The sequence below is a fragment of the Convolutriloba macropyga genome, chromosome 5 (genome assembly GCF_964194025.1).
Source record: "Convolutriloba macropyga chromosome 5, txConMacr16.3, whole genome shotgun sequence".
Classification (NCBI taxonomy): domain Eukaryota; kingdom Metazoa; phylum Xenacoelomorpha; order Acoela; family Convolutidae; genus Convolutriloba; species Convolutriloba macropyga.
This window is the reverse complement of record NC_134472.1, coordinates 9,720,923-9,744,303: the sequence shown is the minus strand read 5'-3', so window position 1 is coordinate 9,744,303 and position 23,381 is coordinate 9,720,923. Positions and strand designations below refer to the sequence as shown.

The 23,381-nt window shown below is 36.4% G+C and overlaps 1 protein-coding gene across 1 annotated transcript in view; it reads right to left on the bottom strand.

Moving 5' to 3' along the window:
- The window catches only part of LOC142339117 (endothelial differentiation-related factor 1-like), a 242,983-nt gene that overhangs the window by 36,809 nt on the left and 182,793 nt on the right, over positions 1–23,381 (bottom strand). Inside the window, exon 2 of the mRNA XM_075388856.1 lies at positions 5,942–6,072. Within this exon, the coding sequence (XP_075244971.1) occupies positions 5,942–6,028 (87 nt within the window). The 5' untranslated portion in view covers positions 6,029–6,072. The remainder of the gene's footprint in view (positions 1–5,941; positions 6,073–23,381) is intronic.

Here is a 23,381-nt window from a genome sequence, read left to right as displayed (position 1 = left end):
AAAGATAATGTTTGTCTGCAGAAACTAGATCTGAATTTCCTTGTGCCAAAATTTTAGCCAGTGAAGTCTTCTCAAGGTTGGCGGTCGGTGTCATCGGCAAGTATAATAAGGATAGTACACAGAAAATAACGCTCCGGTGTAGCTTACCAAACATTCATAAAACAGACAACCACGATCAACTCTTGGTAACACTACAGAACAAGTGAACTCAACCAAAAGGATCATTACGTTTGCTGACAAACAAACTCAATCTTTTTTTCTGTGTTCAGTTTCCAGCCAACATTGATTCTACTTTACTAAATCGTACTAAATTACGGAACAATGAAGAATTTCATCAGAAACAAGCACTGGCGCCAAAACTGATCCCTGCAGAATTTCTGTCGACAAAATACAATGCAGAAAAGTATTCTGAATTAAATTATACAGAATTGAGAAGAGTTCAAAAATTTGCGTAAATTGAGTCCAAAACTTGCCGAAAATTGATAAGATTTTACGTTCCTCTTAGTCTTGAAGGGAAATCAGGGTTGTAACTGCCACGTTGGGAAACTTTAACGTGACATTCACTTAACTTTATGTCCAAGTTACCGAAACACAAAAAAAACAGAAGTCAGCATTTTCTTTTTTGATTTTTTTCTTTAGGAGCCGAACTTGAGTTAACCACGTTCATTGGTACCCTTTGATATCAAAAAGACTTGACCTTCTATTTACTCAATCGCAATTTAATGTCCGTGTAAAAATTTTCCTCCAAATCAACGTTTGCTTATTTTTTCTTTTCGTTCGTTACCCCTCCCTGTGGTGTAAGATTTGTTCCCTCTCGCGCTGAGCCTGAGTTTTTCCACTCATCAGTGCATCGAGCTAGAATTTCTAAGACCACAAATTTTTTAAAATTCTATTAATATTTATCACCCCAATTCTCCATAACCATCAACAATCCTCAAGTATGTCTGGTAGTGAGGATTCTTCCAATTCAAGAACACGCTTAGGATCTGTAGACAACAACTATTACCCCACTGTTCCCCAACTAGTACAATTATCTGACGATGAGCTGAACGAATTCCTCAGCAAAACGAATGAAAACTTGTCGTGTTTAGTCCAAGAATCAGTCCCAAACCTTCGAGAAAATGACAGCTTTCAAACTAGTTTTGAAGCGATCACTCAGCAACTAAACAACATTCAGCATGAGATTAAGCGCACTTTCCGCGAACCACCAGAAACTCTAAACCCGAACAACTACAGATGTGCTAGTAAACTCAACAAAAGTAAATGTCAATAATGGAAACGACCGTGACTTTGAAATCAAAATTCTGAGATACCTGAGTTTCCTACAGGAAAATTATCCAAACCTAGAAAGGACAAGTCATTGATCACGAAGAAAACAAAGGTACTGAAATTGTAAATCACTTAGGTTGTGATCAATATGAAATCGAAACGTTTCGTCGACCCGGAGCCTTTAACAAGGGTAATGCCAGAACAAGAACAATACTCGTTAGGCTCAAAAAATAGCTAGTTGCACGGAAACTGTTAGCTCGTGCCTCAAAGATTTCCCCAAAATCCTACTTCACAAGGTTTATTTATTGAACGGTCTTTAAGTAAAGAAAAACAAGAGATTCAAAACAAAGTGCTGAAGAAGCAAAGAGAACTTTTAGACCATGGATATACCAGCAAAAAACTAAAATCCTCAATCTCAAGCTATAGCTGGAAGATTCAGAAGTCGCCCTTAAATGTTGGTTCTCTAGAAAAGACTCGGTTAAAAATCCCATTAATATTCTTCAATTCAACTCAAGCATTTCAAATGCAACAAAGCGTAAGTCGTCCCAATTTGCTCTGGCGAACTGTATCGATGTTCTGGCTCTGTGAAACAAGGCTTCCTGCTCAAATATCGGACTCAGAACATTTTCTAAGCTACTGTTCGGTTTATCGATGGCACCAAACCGCAAATGCTCAAGGTGGTACAACTCATGGAGAAGTTTTGCTTGCAGTCAACCAATCCTACTCATCTTCACAGCTCATCTTGACTTTCAAGTCTGACGGGTATTGTTGTGCTTGTATGTTGCATCAAACGTCATCAGAAACACTTATTGCCTGTATTTATCTTCCACCTTCAAACAGTCCGTATTCATTAAATGACTCAGATCAAAGAACTTCTTGAGCTTTTGAAAAAAAATTAAATGTAACGAAATTTTTATCTGCGGAGACATTAACTTTAGTGGAATTGATTGGAAGTATCACAGTTCTCCAAAAGCCTCAGAGTCATCATTCATCCAAATTATGCATACCTTGCAACTCGAACAGAAAGTTGACTTTCTTACTACGAACTCAAAAATACTCGATCTCATCTTCACATCAAGAGGTATTGACATCCAAAGTCTGATGGATGCCTCTGATCCAGGTAACCTAAAGTCTGATGATAAGCCCATTCTAGCCACAATACTGATCAAAAACGACAAAAAAAATCACCTTTCGCAAAAATCCGCAGCGTATTTTTAGCTTTTGCTTCAGTCATTTGTTTCTCCTCCGCGCCAAATTTACAAAACAAATTCAATACTCTCTCGCAAACTGTCAATCACTCACGTTAGTTAAACAACTCAGAATTGTTAATCACCCGATTTCAAATGACCTAACCACTTACGAAGAGAACCTAGCAGCAAGCTGATTAAGCAGCAAGCTCTACAAATACTTCCCCTTTCTCAATCAATTTGCATTACCATCAACGATGACTACCGCAAACGCCAACGGATACAGCCAATTTTTTGCAACCTTTTTTCCTATCTGTTTTTATCCAATCCGCAATTTTCTTGTTTTCGAATCTGACAACGGAATTACAATTTCCGTTAATGAATTCTTATCATAGAGAATCTCGTATCAAATTCTCGAGGGGTTAGATTAAGTAAAATTTGGGACCTTACGGGCTACCTCAACTAATTTTCTAAAAATGTGCGCCATCCCTATCAAGGTCAATCTACGTAATTACACGCAGATGTTTGCAGCTTAGTAAATTACATTCGGCTCAAAGTGCTCTGTTTTCATAACAATTTTTAAAAACGGAAAATCAACGTTGAAAATTATCGACCGGTTTCCTTAATAAACATTGCTGAAAAGGTCTTTCAACTTAGATTGTTTTACAATTTATTTCCCCGATTACAAAGACAATCTCCACAACAGCGAATTTCGTTTTCAACGAGGTTGCTCTTGGGCAGTGAACCTTGTAGAATAGCGACAATAATCTACGGGGCTATTTGCAAAAGAGAAAAAAAATCGAAATAGTTACACTGATATCGAAAAGGCCTTCAATTGTGACGATCAGGGATTTCTCCTGACAAAACTGCATCGAACAGGTATTCGGAGAAACATTTTAGAACTACTTGCATGTTACCCCTCAAACCGATCTCAATGTCTCAAACGAGAAAAATGACTTTGATCTTCTTTTGATTGCTAGCAGTGGTAATCCTCAGGTGGCTACTTTATCTCCGTCACTGTTCAATGTATTTATTAATGATTTACCTACTCTTTGTCGCCTCTCAACCTCTTCTCTTTGCCGATGATGCAAAGTCCATTTAATAGAAAGAAATAGCGGAATAAACTTCCAGGATGAATTGAATGGTATCTACCAATGGAGCGTTGGTAACAGAATGAGCTTCAATCTAGAAAAATGTGCACAGTTATCAATGAGAAGCACGAGCAATGAAAGTTATACTTTTGGTGGTCGTAGTCGGAAACATTTGAACCGGGAAAAAGACCTAGGCGTAACCGTTAGCAACAATCTTAGTTGGATCCCTCCTTTGAAGCAAGAGGCCTCGAATGTTCTTTTGCATGCTCAGGCGCAACAAACCACTTTATTTAAACTATCGAACAAAGCTAAATTTGTACAAGAGCATGATACTGCCCATTATTATTTACTCGTCGGTTGCTTACTACCTTAACGTTGAAGGGATGAACATTGTCCAGCGCATAGAGAAAAACTTACAAGTGGATCCTTGGACAAGTTGACTACAAATCTGCTATACTGAAGTTAAATATCCTCCCTGTACCATATTATTTAAAGTTACTAGTCACTACGATTACTCCTTCGTTAATCTGAAGTATCTTGATGCCGGCTCTATTACTCGACCGGCTACAAACCGTACGTACAAATGCCACAGACTAGTGCTCGCTGTTGCAGAACAGAACTTCTGGTTTCGTTCTCAGCGACTAGCGAACCAATAACCCAACTTCATCAAGATAACCGACATAAACGCGAAAAGTAAAATTCTTCAATGATTGCGGAGACACTTCAAGCAGTACTACTGTGAATCAAACTCATGGACATGTTGAATGGCCTGTGACTGCTAACTCAAAACTGTAAACCTTTGAATGACAGTGTTTCTTATGAATTTTAGATAATTAAATCCTTTAAAATAGCTGGCAGATTGACAGAAAATAGCCGCAATAGATTCGTAGATCGGCAGTCTAAAAAAACAGTAAAAAAGACAGACCAAATAAATTCGTCTTTTCATTGAGGGCTGATCTGTTATATTTTGATTACAAATCTGTATAAGTTATTGCTGCCTCCATCAGCTGATCTCTAATAACCTTCATTTAGAGTGACACACACCTATTTGACCTTGTCTCTTTGAATTAAAGTAAATAAAAGTCAATTTCAAAGTGAGGAAGTCATTTTTGAGAGTGAGGTAAGTCAAGTGTGACCAAAAATTTAATCACGCGCATGAACAAAAAAAAACTCGCTCCACTAAGAGCGAAAAATGACGTCACACATGCAATTCAGTTGAAATTACATGAACGAATGTGATATGGTCGTAACAAAAATCATGACGACAAAATAAAAAAAAACCAAGAGAAGGCCAATAATAGCCCCAGCTATCGATGTGCGGCTATTAATAAAAATAATAAATCGCTAAAAATCATGATAAGCTTTCCCTAATTGACTTCTAAAATATCAATTGTTTAGCTATCTCTTTCTAGCTTTCTTATTTCAAATCGCAACTGCATATCTGTTAGTTTTCTTCTTATGTTCTGTGCTGAAAAAGATGTCATAGAGGTATTGTTTTGCAGTAATATAGTGCTAAACTCTAATGTCAGAAAATACTTGTGCAAATTCGTTGGTCAAAGTAGAATAATGGCCGTACACAGAAATTAATGATCCAGTGTAGCTTCCTAAACATCCATTTTGGAAGTCCTTAATACAGAGAATTACAGTAGTCACCTCTCAATAACACTACGGAACGAGTTAACGCAACCGAAAAGACGTCATCAAGCTCATTACGTTTGCTGACTGTCTTTTCCGTTTAAAAATTCCGATTTTGCGAAAATCTACAATGCTAAATCGAAGTAAAACACGAAATAAAGATCAAAACCATCAGCATAAAAATAAAAAAGAGGTCAATTAAAAAGAAAGCCCATCCCTTAAAAGCGTAGTCGGTTAACTCGGGGCAGCAAGTCAACTCCTATGTATATTTATAAATCCTGACAGTGGTCAAAAATTCAAGCAACAGAAGCCCGGATAAGGAAAGTGACACGCATCAGATTTATACTGCCTGGCAATGACTGGCTAGGAGCTTTAAATGATTTTATTAGAGCTACTCTAGAACACAGATTCTGAAAGAGCAATTAGCTACTCAAAAATCAAAACACGCGTGAAAAAATTGAAACTGATCAGACGATGAAATTTAGGCCTTTCGAGTCCTAAGAACCTATATTGTACCAATACAATACTCCCTTCAAGTTCAGAAACTACGCAGGTGACTTCTGTAATTGCTTCAAACGTAAAGTTATTGTTATTAAAAGTAGTAGCCATTTTTTTGAGAATAAATGTTTTTCATTGCCCCTCTTCTTTGCCCCTCTATTTCGGTCCTTCATCAAGTTGTTCAATCTTCTTCCACATGTTTACACAACTCTGCATATAATCCTTTATCATAAAAACATGGATAACATTTCAGGCACAAACTTTTGATGACTTAGTGTCGGCTTGTTTGCGTTTGGAGATGACAACTGGCTCCCATTGGTTTTCCATTCCACCTGGATTATTCGCCATAGTCGGTCAGTGGCTATCTGCCCTGAAGACAGGTCAAAGTATCTGAAAAGGAATGCTGTGGACAAATTAAAATTTATTGACCTTGAATTACGTATCCGAAGTTTCAAAACCAGGTATCAGGAAAAGTTACAAAATATATAAATTTGTCTTTGACTATAATTAAAAAACAACGAATTTTTGAAACTATTCACATTTAAAATCACATTTACATTTTATTTACACTAATTACACTAATGTAAAGGAAACCAATTTGTAAATTTAAAATTAAAACAAACGTTTTCGAACTTAACGTTCATCGTCAGGTTAAAACTGTTTTACAAATTGTTAAAAGATAAAATGTATATGTATTTACATTTGTCTGAGACGACAATTAAAACAATTCTAGGAACTATTCTACAAAATCACTCGAAAATTTTTCCCTATATACAATATTTAGCCTATTTACATCTCATATTTACATCTGTTATCAATTTCTTTAAAAACATTCCCATTCCGGATTTTTCGATTTTGGCCATGTTCTTGTATTTTTAGGGTTATTCCGAATTTGCCCTAACCATAAGTATTCCTCTTGTGGAGGTTTTGCAAATTTCGTTTTGTCATGCACAAAACGTTTTTTGCCATATGTATTCTTATCTAGTCAAAATTATGATTTGAACTAAAATTTTAGCGTGAGTTCCCTCCCCCTATATTCATCGCGTGTGTTTAGTACCGGCTTCAGCTTGCTGATATATATAGCTTCGATAATCATTAGTTTTTCTACTGTCCGACAGGCGTCCAGAATTTTCCATTCAATGTCATTCGTGGCGCCACGACATTCAACCAGATGTTGACCCACATGTGAATCCTTCTTTTGATTTTCTGTTATCCTTGTGGTAACATGCCGGCTTGTTTGCCCAACATACATGGATCCGCATCCATTACATTTAATCTCATATACCACGTGGGATATCAGGTCTCTCTCGAAACATGATTTCAGGGTGGGGAGGCACGATCTTAATTTCCGCGTTGTAAAAACTACTTGCCATTCACATAGTTTCTTCAGTTTGCTTGCAAAGTTTTGAGTAAGGTTGCCTCTGTATTGTAGAAAAATAGTTGGCTTATCAGTAGACTTAGTCTTGCTTTTTTGATGCTCTTTTGGTGTTGTTCTTAATTGGTCTTTACCGCCACTTATTATCTTTTCGAGAGTCTGATTCACTATTTTTGAAGACCATTCCTCTGGATATTGATTTTTGGTCCAGCAAGTTTTGTTCTTTTCAAGAGCCTCATCGAAGGCCAACCAATTAGAGGTTGCATTAAAAACCCTGCGAACCGCCCCTTGAATCACATTTTTCTTATGCTGAAGCGGTGCACAGCTGCGAAAATTCAGTATTATTCCAGTGTCAGTGGGTTTTTGATACCAATGACAGGTGATATTATTTTCGCTGCTCACATTTACGTTAATGTCAAGAAAAGCCAAATCCCCATCCATGTTCACTTTTTCTAAGGTAAATTGCAGGTTGTTGTGTATTGAGTTTGCAAATTTTGAATGCTCATCCGGGTCACCACGAACCGTGCAGATAATATCATCCACATACCTTTTAAACAATTTCATCTCCTTATCATGACCCACTGTCTGTTGATTGCTGCAATAAGTACAAATCCAAACAACATCCTGCATGTTGGCGTATTCCTCATTTGATATTTGTTGGCATCTTGCATGAAACAGGTTTTTGCATGACTCACAATTTACTCTTTTTCCTCGGTAAGTCACTCTCCGGTTACAGTCTTTGCACTTCCCGTTTTGGTCGGATCTGGAAAAGTTTTCACTGAGCTCCGGTTTTTGCAGTGATGCCTCAAACGATTTCATCCACACAATTGCCATTATTACAACCAGTGATACACCCATAGCCCGATCTGATTGCACATACCAGATCCCATTACATTTGAAATGAGCATTCGTCACGATAAGCTTTAGCAAACTTTTCATTGCGGACGTTGGGATATCTGCAGCTAGGTTGCTTGAATAGAGTTCTCTTAGAGCTATTTCTATAACCTCTCTAACTGGAACGTTGGTGTACAAACTTTTTACGTCAAGAGATACTATCTGCTTGTCATTTTCAAGAGTGAGAGACTCTAAGGCTTTTCTAGCATCTTGCGTGTTGGTTTCAATGTTTGCTCCCGGTAGTTTCTGGAAAAATGATGTCAGAGATCTGTTTAAGTTTTCGTAGCTGCTACCAGGTATTGAAAGAACAGGTCGGACAGGTGTATCTTTTTTTATGTACGTTTGCCAGGCCATAAAGTCTCGCTGGTTGCAAACCTGTTGACCTGAGTCTTTGATAAATTTTGTCACTAATTTTCCCTTACTTCATTAATTTTTTGCACGCTGTTATTGATCTGTTTCTCATTTTTGATCACAAGTTCATCTTTTGCTCCATCTACTTTTTGAAACTGATCTGAGTTCAGCACCTCATCAAGTTTTTCCCTGTACGTTGACTTCTTCATCACACAGAAACCACAGCCTTTGTCAAATGGTACCGCCAGCAAATCATTGGCTTTTTGGTAATCATGCACTTTTTGACCCCTCTATCCAATGTGGTTTAGCGTACATTTTTTGCATACCATTTTGCGGACGCCTCAATTTCACAAAGCTTCTCACCCTCAGTGTTATTCTCGCGTAACTCACGTACAAGTTTGTCTACGTCTGCGAGGAAGTGCACCTCATTAAACTTGTCTCTCACAGGGATTTCAGGTCCCAACGATAGGATGTCGAGTACAAACTTTGGAAGTTCACGGCCATCGATTATCACAACATTTCTATGGGAGCCATTCCTTAGTGGTCTATCTTGTCTCTCTGACATTTTATCAAGTTTTCCATTAAGTCTGTTCTGAACCAATGCGGAGTGATTCCTCATTTCACGCTCAATGCAGCTAACAACGGATGGCATCAGTTCTGGTTTCACATTCTCCCTAAAACTACTCCTATCTGTCTCAAGTTTTTCCTTGAACACTTTACGGCCTTTCTCCGCACGGTTTATTTCTTATTTCAGGAGCTTTAATTGAAAACTGTGCACCGCTTGTTCAGAAAAAATTTCACTTTTAGGAGCGCGAAACCTCAAAAAATGCGGAATTATATCATTGTTAAGGCATTGTTTTAGAAATTCAATTCGGTAATTGCAGCTAATGACCTTATTTAAAGTTTTCAAGTAATCAAGATAAAGTTTGAAACAGTTTGATTTTTTCAAAATATACCCAAGCCACAACTTTGGTAGCAGCAACCAGATACCTTAAAGACGCTCAAGGACAGGGGGCAATGAAGCCCGATTGTTCAGGAGCTCCTCCTCAGTCTGTGTCTCTTGCCTTGGCTCTCACTTTCCTCTGCCTTTTGCTCAAGTTCTTGCCTTTTCCTTTCTTGAGCAGCCCTCTTAAATTGTATTGATGGCGTAATACTGTCACCAGGGTCTTCATCTCCAGCCCAGCTTCTTGATGCAGCTGGGAATACTTTCCTGGCTGCGTCTTCCTTTTTCTCTCCGAAATCAGGTGCTTGGTTACGCTTAGCACCAGTACCTCAGACTTCAGCAGCTCCTGAAAAAAATCCTCTGTGCCTATACATCGACAGTACACAATAGCACTGAAGCGGTCTCTGTTCGTTCTGAGAAACGATGTCAACTCCGGCACGCTGCAGGGTTGGTAGTTGTTTGAACTGTAACGGGAGATTGGGTTATTTATCAAGTCGTGCCACACTACCAAGTCCTTCCTCTTGCTCAGATGACCCTTCTGAAGGAACGTTTTCGTTTTGTCTGCACAAAATGTTTTTCGCCTTATGTATTCTCATCTAGTAAAAATTATGATTTGAACTAATATTTTAGATTTATTCCTGAGTTTTTTAAAATCCAATCTTGATTCCGGAGTTTTTTAAAATCCCGGGTATAATGCTTTCTATTCCTGGAAAGGGATTTTTACTTTCATTCCTATTTGTTGATACATTCTCGGGCACAACTACTGCTTAAAGCAATTCCTAAACTATGTCAAATCTTCATATTAACTAATAAACAAAATATCGATGTTTTTTGGAAAAGCTGTAATAATAATGCAGAGAAGAAGGACTTGCCAATTGAAACTTAAATTGATTTAAAAACGAACGTTTTCGAACAGTGCGTTCAACGTCAAGCTTAAAAAGTAAATGAAATCATTTACAAAGTATATAAACTTGTCTTTGACTCTAATTCAAAGAAATTAGTTAAAATAACAACGAATTTTTGAAGTTATTTACATTTAAAACCAGATTTACAATTTATTTACGTTTATTACACTAAAACTAATTCAATCTTCATCCCAGAGTTTTTGAAAATCCCGGGTATAATGCTTTCTAATCCTGAAAGGGGATTTTTACTTTCATTCCTATCTTTTGTTATTGTTTACTTGTTGGGGTTGACAAAATTTCGAATTAACCTGTACCAGAATAATTTTGTAATTCGAAAAGTTAAATGTTTTGTATTTGAACTAATACTTCAAAGTCAATTCCCGCCCCCGGTACTCTTCGCGCCTATTTAATTTAGGTTTCAGCTTTCTGATGTAGATAGCTTTTATTGTCTATAGTTTTTCAACCCCGCGACATGCATCTAGAATCTCACATTCAATTTTATGCGCTCTACCACAACATATCGTCCCACAGGCGAACCCTTCTTCTGATGCTCCGAAATTCTAGTGGTAACATGTCGGCGGGTTTGGCCAACATAGATGGAACTGCATCCCATACAGGTAATTTTATATACGACATGTGATTTCAGATTATTATCAAAAGATGATTTCAGGTTGCGCAAGCAACTTTTTAGTTTTGTCGTTGTGAAAATTGTTTGAATATGGCACAATTTTTCAGTCTACTAGCAAAACTTTGAGTGATATTTCGTCTGCATTTAACAAAAAAACCTCGGTTTAATCTCCTTTTTGTCCAGACTGTTAACTTCTTTTAGATGTTGTTCTTTTTGAGGGGGGGGGGTGGTCTAACCTTTTCCATTGAGACTATTTAATCCAATGGTTCATTAACAATACTTGAAGTGCACTCGGTTGGACATTCATTTTCAGTCGAGAACTCGTTATTTTTCTTAAGAGCTACATCTAAGGATTTCCAGGCACTAGTCGCATTAAAAATCCTATGCACAGTCCCCTGAGTCACATTTTTTTTATGTTGCAACGGTGCAGAGCTACGGAAATTTAGGATTATGCGGGTATCAGTTGATTTTTGGTACCAATGACAATTAATTCTTCTATCTTCGTTTACGTTTATGTTTAGATCTAGGAATGCCAGGTCTCCACTGCCGTTTGGTGTCTCAAGAGTGAATTGTAACTTCTTGTAAAACGTTCCGACTTTTTTGAAGTTTTGAATTCCCCAATACGAAATTGTTTCAGAACAAGCGGTGCACAGCTTTCAGCTTAAACTCACATGGAAAGAAATAATTCGAGCAGAACAAAGCCGTAGATTATTCGAGGAAAAATTTGGGGAGAATAGGGAAATTCCATGGAAATAGGTTTAAAAACTTTTACTTTCAATTGTGTACAGCATTAGAAAGGAAATGAGAAATCATTCCGAATTTATTAGTAGGAGATTAAATGACAAGTCAGCGAAGCTGTCCGAGAGACAGGACAGGCCTTTGTGGAATGAATCTCAAAATATTGTTTTTACATTGGACGGTGATGAACTTCCAAATTTTGTCCTGCACGTCTTATCACTAGGTCCAAAGCATCCAGTAAGGGACAAACTTAATGAACTGCACTTCCTGGCGCATGTAGACAGATTACGTCGTGAGCTAAGGGAGAACAACACTGATGGTGAAAAATTTTGTGAAATAGAAACGTCTGCCAAATGGTACGCAAAGAAAGTACGTGGGACCACAATGGACAGAGGGGTTGAAAACGTTAATGATTTTTTGAAAGATCAAAAACTACCTGCTGTACCATTTGATAAAGTTTGCTGTTTTTGTGTCAAGAAACAAACAACATAATCGGATCAATTAAATGAAATACTCAGTGCCAATCAATTTGAGGCTCGTAATGGAAAAAGTGATGATCTAACAAAAATAACTGATAAATAGCAGTCTGCATCAATTAATGAAACAATGAAAGATAAATGAGAAGATTTATCACAGGCTCTGGAAAACTGGATTGCAAACCGGCCAGACTATAAGGACTTGCTAAAGTACATAAAAGCGATGGGCCGCTTCGGCCTGTTCTGTCAAAACAGGGTAGCAGTTACAAGAATCTTAAAGAATTTCTCTCTCCTTTTTTCGAGGGGGTACAGGTGCAAATATTGAGAAATTGTTGAATTTGCGTTTAAAGAACTGACACGAAGGTAATATGCATTGATTGTAACCAACGCGCTACTTTCCGAAGGGAAAATGATTGAGTGCAAATCATGCAAAACTAGATGCGTTCAAAATGCCAAGGTATTACTGACACGGAGTATAAAACATGCAGGGAATCATATGAATCTGTTCCTATTTTGCGTAAAAAAGAACGAAAGAAGACACACAGGAATTGAAATTATTCAAGAGGTCTTTGCACTGTCAAGCGGAACCCTCTAGATTGCCTTGAGTATGCAAATTCTCTTCACAAAAATACCATTCACTCTTGAGACACCAAACGGCAGTGGAGACCTGGCATTCCTATATCTAAACATAAACGTAAACGAATATAGGAAAATTAGCTGTTATTGGTACCAAAAATTGACCGATACCCACACAATCCTAAATTTATGTAGCTTTGCACCGTTACAACATTGAAAAAATGTAATTCAGGGGACTGTGCATAGGATTTTTAATGCGACTAGTGCCTGGAAATCCTTAGATGTAGCTCTTAAGAAAAATAACGAGTTCTGGACTGAAAATCAATATCCAACCGAGTGCACTTCAAGTATTGTTAATGATACCTTGGATTAAATAGTCACAAAGGAATGTGTTATAGCAACCCCCCTCCCCCCAAAAAAATGAACAACATATTAAACAAGTTAAAAGTCTGGACTCAAAGGAGCTTAAACCGAGATTTTTTGTACAAAACAGAGGAAACATTACTCGAAATTCTGCAAGAAGACTGAAAAAATGGGGATATTCAAATCTTTTTCACAACGAGAATAGCAAGAACTTGCTCGCCCACCTTGAGATCATCTTTTGAAAAAGAGTCTAAAATCCCATGTGGTATATAATGTCACATTTAATGGATGCAGTTCCATCTATGTTGGCTAAATCAGCCGACTTGTTTTACTTGAAGTTCGGAGCATCAAAGGAAGGATTCACCTGTGGGACAACACCTCGTTGAAGGTTGTGGTACAGCGAAAAATATTGAAATGGAGATTCTCGACGCATGTCGCGGGGTTGAAAATCTAATGAAAATAGAAGCGATTTACATCAAAAAGCTGAAACTGCAATTAAATAAGAGCAATATGTACCGGGGACGCGGAATTGACATTGAAGTTTTAGTTTAAGTACAACGAATTTGGCTTTTGGAACTCAAAAATTTTTCTGGTACATGTTAATTCGAAAATTTGATAAACCCTACAAGTAAAAAAAAACAACAGATAGGAATGAAAGTAGAGTAAAAATCCCTTTTCAGGAATAGAAAGCATTATACCTGGGATATTCAAAAACTCCGGAATAAAGATTGAATTATTTTTTGTGTAATATGTTTAAATAAACTGTTGTAAATGTGATTTCGAATGTAAATAATTTCAAAAATTTGTTGTTATTTTAACTCCTTTCTTAGAATTAGAGTCATAGACAAGTTTACATACTTTGTAAATGATTTGATTTTTAAACCTGACAATGAACGCAATGTTCAAAAACTTTTGTTTTTCTAAATCATTTTAAATTTTAATTGGCAATTTCTTCTTCAGTTCATCTGAAAATTGATTGAGTGTTTTAATTATAATTAATATTGTTATGATTGGTTTAAGCACCATTTAAAATCTCAATTGTGCTGGAAAATTAAAAAAGATAAATTTTGAGTTTTCGCCAAAAGTTTCAAATGGTATGTTTCAAATCAAACAAGAGTTTATTGCAATCAACAACGACGGCATAGGAGAACGAACGTCCTCCAAAATTAGCAAATTTTGGGGACAAATAAATTGTAATAAAATTTAGACTTTGTAACCATCGTGTTTTGTTTCACGATTTCCAATACAAGTATTGCCAATTAGCTTACATGCTTGCAAAATTCTATTTTAGAGTATTCATATTCAGTATAAGCTAGCGAAATGCAATAGCGTTTTCTACTTTCCGAAAAAGCATATTCCATTTTCTACTCGTGTACATAGGAAAAAAAAGCTTTATCGAAGCCTCTTGCTTTCCGTTGTTTTATTTGGGTATCCTGCCTGAAATGGATCAATCTCATCACTAAGATCCCTTGAAGGCTTCCAGAAAAGGTTTATACAATGGATTCTTCCAACATAAGAGTATGTTTCGGCTCTTCAATTGCTGGATATGCTACCGATATGCTTCTAGCTCAACAAAATATATCTCATACTTCTGTGGAAAATCCAACACACTCAAATAGACTTGCATAAAAAATTGTCATTCTTGCAGCCTATTCGAAGTTCCAGCTACTCAAACAGTCAACAGTGATGCGAAACTATACGTAAGGTACACACGCGCAGCAAATGATATTCTGCGGCGAAACATTATTTCTTTCGACATGCCGTTTAATACTTCGATTAAAATGCGTCTTGTACTGGTACATTCTTTATAGAATGATACTGTCGCCTATGTGGTTGAAAAGCTAATTTTTGCCTCATATCATTTGATTTTATAAACTTCTTTGTACTTCCCGAAAGTTGAATTGAGTCTTTTACCACTACTACTACTACAACTACTACTACTACTACTACTATTACTACTACTACTACTACTACTACTACTACTACTACTACTACTACTACTACTACTACTACTACTACTACCTACTACTACTACTACTACTACTACTACTACTACTACTACTACTAATACTACTACTACTACTACTACTACTACTACTACTATTACTACTACTACTACTATTACTACTACTACTACTACTACTAATACTACTACTACTACTACTACTACTACTACTACTACTACTACTTCTAGTACTACTACTACTACTACTACTACTACTACTACTACTACTACTACTACTACTACTACTACTACTACTACTACTACTACTACTACTACTACTACTACTACTACTACTACTACTACTACTACTACTACTACTACTACTATAGTGGGAGTTTACAAGGCTGATGCGCAAACAAAAGAATTTTGAACACAATGCATAATTGGCAACCAGTGCAGGTGCTTCAGTTACGACACGGTTGGTTTGACAATCGAAAAATCGAACGCGGGGCAAAGTTCATGATTCGCTGAAATTTTGCTTACAAAAAAATTGGCAGACCAAGATACAGCGAATTACAGTAGTCAACACGCGATAACACTAAAACTGTAATTAACTCAATTAGGACTGATGTTTTAACTTGATATCGAATTGCCCACACTATACGGAGATAATTAAAAGAATCGGAACAAAAAATTTTGACCTGTCGTTGCAGAATAAGTCGACCGTGAATATAACAACCTAGAACTTTTACTTGTTCATTGTAGTCACCATCCTCTGGCAATGATAAAAGACTATGTTTAACAATCATACATTTCTGAATAATGATAAACTAACTCTTATCCGCATTGAATTTTTATTTTGCATATTTTTGAATATCATCAAACATTCATTGAAAGAGGATCGAACCGAATGTGAAAAAAGATTGGTATAATCAGCGTAGAGTTGATAGTTTTTTCCTGCTTTTTAGTTTATCATCTTAACGCAGCATGTCGCCGTGCAAATGTAAAGGACCAAGAACCGAACTTTTTGGAACACCTGTTTTAAATTTAACGTTACCAGAAAGACATCCATTTACTATTAGTTGTTACGATCAGTTGGAAGGATAACATTTGGTAAACAATGATACCACAGGATGCAAACCAATCTACTTCATTAATATCTCAAATAAAAACTGATGATCAATAATATCCTACTTTGCGGACAAATCTAACCCAATATACATCAGGGCGCGCGAATCATCCAGGTAACAAAGAAGATCATTAAAGACTTTCAGCAAAGCCGTTTCCCCTGCATGGGAGCAATGGAAAGCACTCTGATTATTCGCTTCCGGATACAAACTATTTTGCTCAAAATCAACTCTTTTAATAACTTTGACAGCAATCTTAGATTTGTCACACGGCGATATCTCGACAACTTTTCAGGTTCAACGTAAGACTTCTTTATGAGAGGCTTCACGACTCCTGTTTGATTTGATTTGAAAAGTATCCTTTCTGTACAGTTAAATCAATTAACGCAATGAAATTGTCAGAAGAGTTTGTCAAAACAATTTTACATCACCTCGTTGTTTTTACATCACTCGGTGCTTTACTGTGCAAAATTTTCAGTGGAAATAATTGCAAATCACTAAGTGTAAACAACTGAAAAGTTTTCAAATTAGTTGTTTATGAATTTAGACCATTCGTTAGAGGTAATGATACCAACAATTTTTTTATATTCTTAACAAAGAACTCATTAACCTTCTTTGCTAGTTATTTAGGCTCCACTCTTGAATGTTGCGGGACTACATTATTTTTCTCTTAAATTGGCTGCAGCATAGAATACCTAACACGCTTATTTTCACTAGCGACACATTTGTCGAAGTATCCACGTATCTTTTTGGCAAAAAGCTTAAAATACTCCAAAACTGAATTCAAAAACCGGCATTTGATTTGAGAGTTTCAATTCTTTTGGTTAGCATTCTCAAAATTTCTCCTCGATCTTTTCATCGTTCTTAAATCATCGTCAAAGAAAAGGCACGTACGATTTCGCATATATTTAGATTTCAGAGGATAGTTTTGTCAATATAGCTGACTTCGTTCAATGAAACCCTGTTCCAAACATTTTTAGGGTTATCTCATTCGATCGGAGCAACAATATTTTCTGCAAACGCTACCACCTCAAAATTTTGCCATTTTCTGAAACGAGGACTTCGTTTTAGATATAATCTCGTGCTTTTGCAGAAGTTCAAAGTGTACAACTCCAACTCTGTGAGCTTGTAACAAAAATTGACAAAATTTTTGATACTTCAACATCCGCGGTTGATAAAATCTTTTCTAAAATTTCGTCACATTTGTGAGTAGCAACAGTAACCTGCTGTTGCAATCAAACTCAGCCAGAAAATCAAATTTTTTTAGGCATCATTTGATAGCAGCACAATCATCAGCATATTCATATCAACTACAAAAAAGTGTTACTAGAACAAGAGCATATTCTCGCCAAAAAATGATGTTAACTCACTAATGAAGACTCGAACATAATCCTCCGCCATTTTTTTCTTTTTTTTGCACTAACGAAATAATTGCCCTTTGGGCAAGACTGCTGGAGATAAAACTCCTAAATCTTTGATCCAAGTTTCGGTTGAAACTATGAGGTCAAAATCATTAGCTTCAATATGATTTCTTATTTGCGAGCTCTTGTTGCGAAACGACCTTGCACTACATAAACAAACTTTTACACAGTCGGAGACAGATTTAAATCAGATAGTCGTGTTTCGAAGGAAGCAAGCCCCTCCCTCGCTTTCTATGATAATCGTTTCTCATAACTTTTTCTGATTAAATCGTGAAATGAGATATTATCAGGCCAGAAAATGGTCGATTGAAATTTATCATTATCGAATTTGAAAGCAAACGATTGATTTTAGAGGAAATTGCTCTCCAAATGTTCCACTGTTAAACAGTAGTTCAACTCCTTGTTTTTGCAATATTCTCTTTTTTCATCCTTGGAGAGAGAGAGTTGTTTAAGCGGCCAATGTAGAGATGACATATTTTCGGTGGCCTTTTAATTGCACTGACTTTCGTCTGATATAAATTTTTTTTGACCGTCTTGAAAACTTTCGATTTTTTATGTTGAGACTTCTTGTCAATAAAAATTTTTAAATTTCCTTCAGCTTTCTGTTTCTTTCAATTACGATCGCTATAGGTGCTGTCAATCCAATTTCTAAAAGCAGTTCCAAGATGCGGGTAACCCGGTATATTCAGAGAATTTATCTCCAGCTAGAGTGATTGAAACTCAGAAATTGGCAAGTTGTTTTTTTCTAATACAATTTGAAGCGCAGATAACCGATCAAGGGCTGATAACTCTGTTGTAAAAATTGGCAACAACTCGGACAAGACCATAATATAATTCGAATGCATTTTGTTGTATAATCATTTCCAAGGCAAGATCCATGAACAAATTTAGATTTAAACCGAACACAGATAACATTTTCTTTTTCTGCACAGTGCATGGCAGATCGAATGAGGGAGGTGACGGTCATATAGCCGTCATTGTTTGGGACAGGCAAAACAATCCGAAGACTGCAGTAGGCGCTGAATAAGTTGAAATTAAACGGATTTTGGTAAATCCTATTATCTGAAGTGAGAAAAATGCCAGTCGAACAAATGCGGAGAATTAATAATATTATCATTAATAATATTATTATAAGAATTATTATTATTAGTATTATTATTATTATTATTATTATTATTATTATTATTATTATTATTATTATTATTATTATTATTTTTAATATTATAAATATTATTATTATTATTATTATTATTATTATTATTATTATTATTATTATTATTGTTATTATTATTATTATTATTATTATTATTATTATTGTTATTATTACTAATATTATTAATAATATTATTATTATTACTATTATTATTATTATTATTATTATTATCATTAATATTAATATTAATACTATTATTATTATATTTATTGTTATTATTATTATTATTATTTTTATTATTTTTATTATTATTATTAGTATTATTATTATTATTATTATTATTATTATTATTATTATTATTATTATTCTTATTATTATTCTTATTATTTTTATTATTATTATTAATATTATTATTATTATTATTATTATTATTATTATTATTATTATTATTTTTATTATTATTATTATTATTATTAATATTATGTCTATCATGATTTTTATGATTATTACTTTTATTGTTATTCTTATTTTTAATATTATGGTTATTGTTGTTTTTAATATTATTTTTGTTGTTATTATTATTAATATTATTATTATTGTTCTTGTTATGACATAGTGGGTGAACCACCTGGTACAGTAGTCCCAAGGTTACTGCACTACATCGAATGGTTTGCACAACAATTTTGGCATAGAGACTCGAAAGTACATGTAGAGGACCAACTTCTTTGAAAGTTTCTCCACATGAGTGTGATTAGAAGTGGTTTTTCTAGTTTGCATTCGAGGAAATCAATTTGTTGTTCCAGAGTGTTCACTCTGTGTCCTGTCTTGTACAAGAGATTTTGTCTTCGGTGTCCATATCTGATGACCAGTGAACAATTCTTTTTCGTCGATCAGATCCAGATGTCTTCAGATGCTTTGAAATTTCGATGTTGTTTTGAGCATTGAAAATGTAGCTGAGGAGAAGAAGATCCCTAAGAACTCTAAAGTAGAGAGGCAGGAGTAGATTCGTCCGTAGAATCGCCTTTCTGTAGTGTTCGTAAACACAAATCCTCTTAAACATGCTTTTGTTGAACTTCTCGAGTTTATAGCGGTCTGTCGTTTTAAGGTCCCAGCACTCCGAAGCAAAAAACAGCGAAGGGCTGAGGATCGCTCAAAATAGATGCAACTTGCTTTCCCTCGACAGAATTGATGATGTGTTTCGTTTTATGAGAAACAAAGCCTTAGCCGTTTTTCTAATTGGGGAGTCAGTCAATGTTGTCGTACCAGAGCTGATTAATACAGATCAAGAGAAATAGAGGTCCTAAGGCTGAAACTTGTGGAACATCGGAGGCTAACAATAGTGGAGCCAGTATTTCGTCGCTGATCTTCAAATATTGTGATCTACCAGTTAGGTAATCTCTTATTAACATGAACAGATTTTTTGAGATATTAAGTTCGAGAATCTTTGACAGGAGGACAAGCGCTTCTAAAAGACCTTTGATACCTTTAAATTCAACAGAGTGACTGGCCGATAAATAAACACTTCTCATCAATCGTCGTCTTTGCAAACTTTGACTATTTTCCCTTTGCTTGGGAAATTCTTCAATTTTTTGATGTTGTCTAAAATACACGTTATTGATTTCGAGAGTTCTTTCCTGAGCCTCTTAAATAAAACTGGTGTTATTGCGTCGGGTCCACATTTTTTTGTCGCATTTTGCAGCTTTAGCCTATTCTGGACTTTATCTTTGTTTATGGTAAGGTTGGATTGCCCGTAGGATTGAATTTGGTGGTGGTTCAAAGAAACAATAGTTTCCGTCTGTTACTACCGATGCGAAGAACTTAATGAAGAGGGCGGATTTATTATAATTGGTGCTGGCTTCTGTGCTTGTGGCTTTATTTGTCAGTTTTAGTGGTAGATTATCTCTCTGCAATCTCTTCAATGTTTGAAGTTTCTGTTCTTTTGTCGAGTTGCAAATATTTTGTGCTCGTACTCCTTCCTGTCCGCTTTCTGTAGTTTAAGGCCTCGACTTTTTTTGGCGATCAGTTTCGCATCTATTGATGCTGTTCCGGAATTAGCTGCTTTTCGTTTGAGTGTATTGAAATTGTTAATTTCATGAGAAGTCTTTATCGATATTTCAGGGAGGCAAGTTCCGCCGTCATTTTGTTCTTTTAGGCAAACAATCTCAATCAAATCAAACAGCCAAGTGTATGTCAAATCAGCAGTTACATCTAATCTACTTTGATGTAGCATTAACGTTTGAAAGTCTGCTGTCAAAGGCTAGCTTGTAGGGGCTACCACTGGGCTGTTTGAAGAGCAAGAGGACGTATGTAGGGTCTTGGCTTTCAAGTACCACAATTCTGCAGCTGTTTCTAACTCGAGCGTGTAAATGTTCGATACAGAGTTCGTGTTGTTTGTTTTCGTTGTTGACTGCAATCATCACTCCTCCGTGACAAGATATATTGTCTCTTGTTGCTGGTCTGTCAGCTCTCGTGATGTTGTATTTTGAAGGGAAACATTATCTACTACTAATGCTGTTGGTTATTCATGTTTCCGAAATGAAGAGAATCTCGAAACATTCAAATTTTACCATGTCTGCCAGTTTCAGACTTTTATTCAAGCCAATTAAGCTTCTTGAATTGTACAGCAATGCTCTGTAGTTATTGGATGGTCAAAGCCAATGCTCCTCAGCCTCGAGATTCTTAGCACCCTTTAACTGGGACTCAGGACCTTTCTCATCAGTTGAAATCTTGTTATTTGTTTGTTGGCTATAATACAACTGGTCTCGCCAACATATAGAAGACCATTTCCTCGTTAGCTCAGCTTACGGGACTGAGTTCTGCAACCCCACGGGGAGGTGAGTGTGGATTTCGCCCCCCCCCCACTATTACTACTACTACTACTATTACTACTACTACTACTACTACTACTACTACTACTACTACTACTACTACTACTACTACTACTACTACTACTACTACTACTACTACTACTATTACTACTACTACTACTACTACTACTACTACTACTACTACTACTTCTACTACTATTACTACTACTACTACTACTACTACTACTACTACTACTACTACTACTACTACTACTACTACTACTACTACTACTACTACTACTACTACTACTACTACTACTACTACTACTACTACTACTACTACTACTACTACTACTACTACTACTAGTGATTGAACACTTAACTTCCATAAAGAAATAAAGGAACAATGACAATAAGTACAAACAAGTTAATAAAATGCATATAAGTTTGAGCTTATTTGGGTTTAATTAATCCAGGAAATGCTGTCGACAAAACTGTTGAAGCGAGATTTAGACTCTCTTTTCGTTTTCTGTCGTAAGGTGATGTAGCTCATGTTGTTCCTTGGGCAATCTTCTTCAAGTTTATCCATCCACGTCTTGTGTTGACCCCCTGGAGCTCGTTTAGCATAACGATATTTTCTGTCGGCTCCCAGGTGAAGGCTCGGAGCGCTAGATGATCGTCATTCATCCTCAGGACATGGCCAAACCTTTTCAACCGTTTAATCATGATCATTGCAGAAAGTGTCGACATACGTGATCTAGCCAGTACTTCTTCATTTGTCATCCTCTCCAGATATGAAAAACATACTATCCTTCGCAGACAACTGGTGTGAAAGCTCTCAAGTTTCCGTTGCGTTGATTTCTTCATGGTCCAAATTTCAGAGCTATATAATACCACTGATAACACGAGAGCTCTGTATAACTTGCATTTGAGGGGAATACTAAGTTGTTTGCTCTTCCAAAGCTTCTGAAAGCTCGCAAATCATTGTTTCCCTTCCGCCAACTTGACACTGATTTCCTTTAGGTCACCATGTTGCAAGCTCACGAAAGAACCAAGATACTTGAAAGCCTCTACAGTTTCGAACTCCACTCCATCTCGATCGTGGACATTGCAGGAGAAAATGCCAGATCTTCCAGCATTTTCTCTGCCGCAGTATCGTGACTCGTGAATTCGTCGGCCTTTCACAGTCGCGAATTTCCTGGTGCACTTCTGACAAGTGAGGCTTTTCTCTAGCCCAACGAGCTTTGACGCGCTGTCTTGGACCCTCTTCGAACTCTTAGACTTGAAGAATCTGGCTTCATGCACTTTGCAGCCACTTGCAGTGTCGAAGCGTTGTTTACAACCTGAACATACACAATTCTCGTCATCAGAGACCGCAGATGATCTGTTATTCGCCGTAGACACTAGATCAGCAACCACTGACCTTTTGTCGCTGCTAACTCTCACAAGCTCAGCCTCCGCTGAAACTTTCAATCTCAGTTTCTCACCATCCCGCATTCTTCTTCTTGCCTACCAGCAGCTCCCTGACAATGAGTAGTCGGGATTGGTTTTCGGCCTCAATGAGAGTACCAAAACGGCCTTTGTGGTTTCCTGTAAGAACTTCCACCTTCTTTTGAGCAATGGGTACACTGGCTCCGGGTTTTACTACTACTACTACTACTACTACTACTACTACTACTACTACTACTACTACTACTACTACTACTACTACTACTACTACTACTACTACTACTACTACTACGGCATTTCTGAATTTGGACCACCAAATCCACGGATTTAGCATACCCCCGCGAACAATGAAAACGCGTTCCGGGTCCAAAACACATGCCATAACGTGACAGGTCAACGTATTTGTAGCTCAAAAATCGAAAAAAGCCCCGAGAAAACAGTTCATAGGACCATTTTTAAGTTGATCGAAAATTTTTCAAATTTTTTTCTTTTTTGCAAATTTTGGTTTTTTTTTTGGACTTTTTCTCACAATTTTTCCAAAAAAATTGCA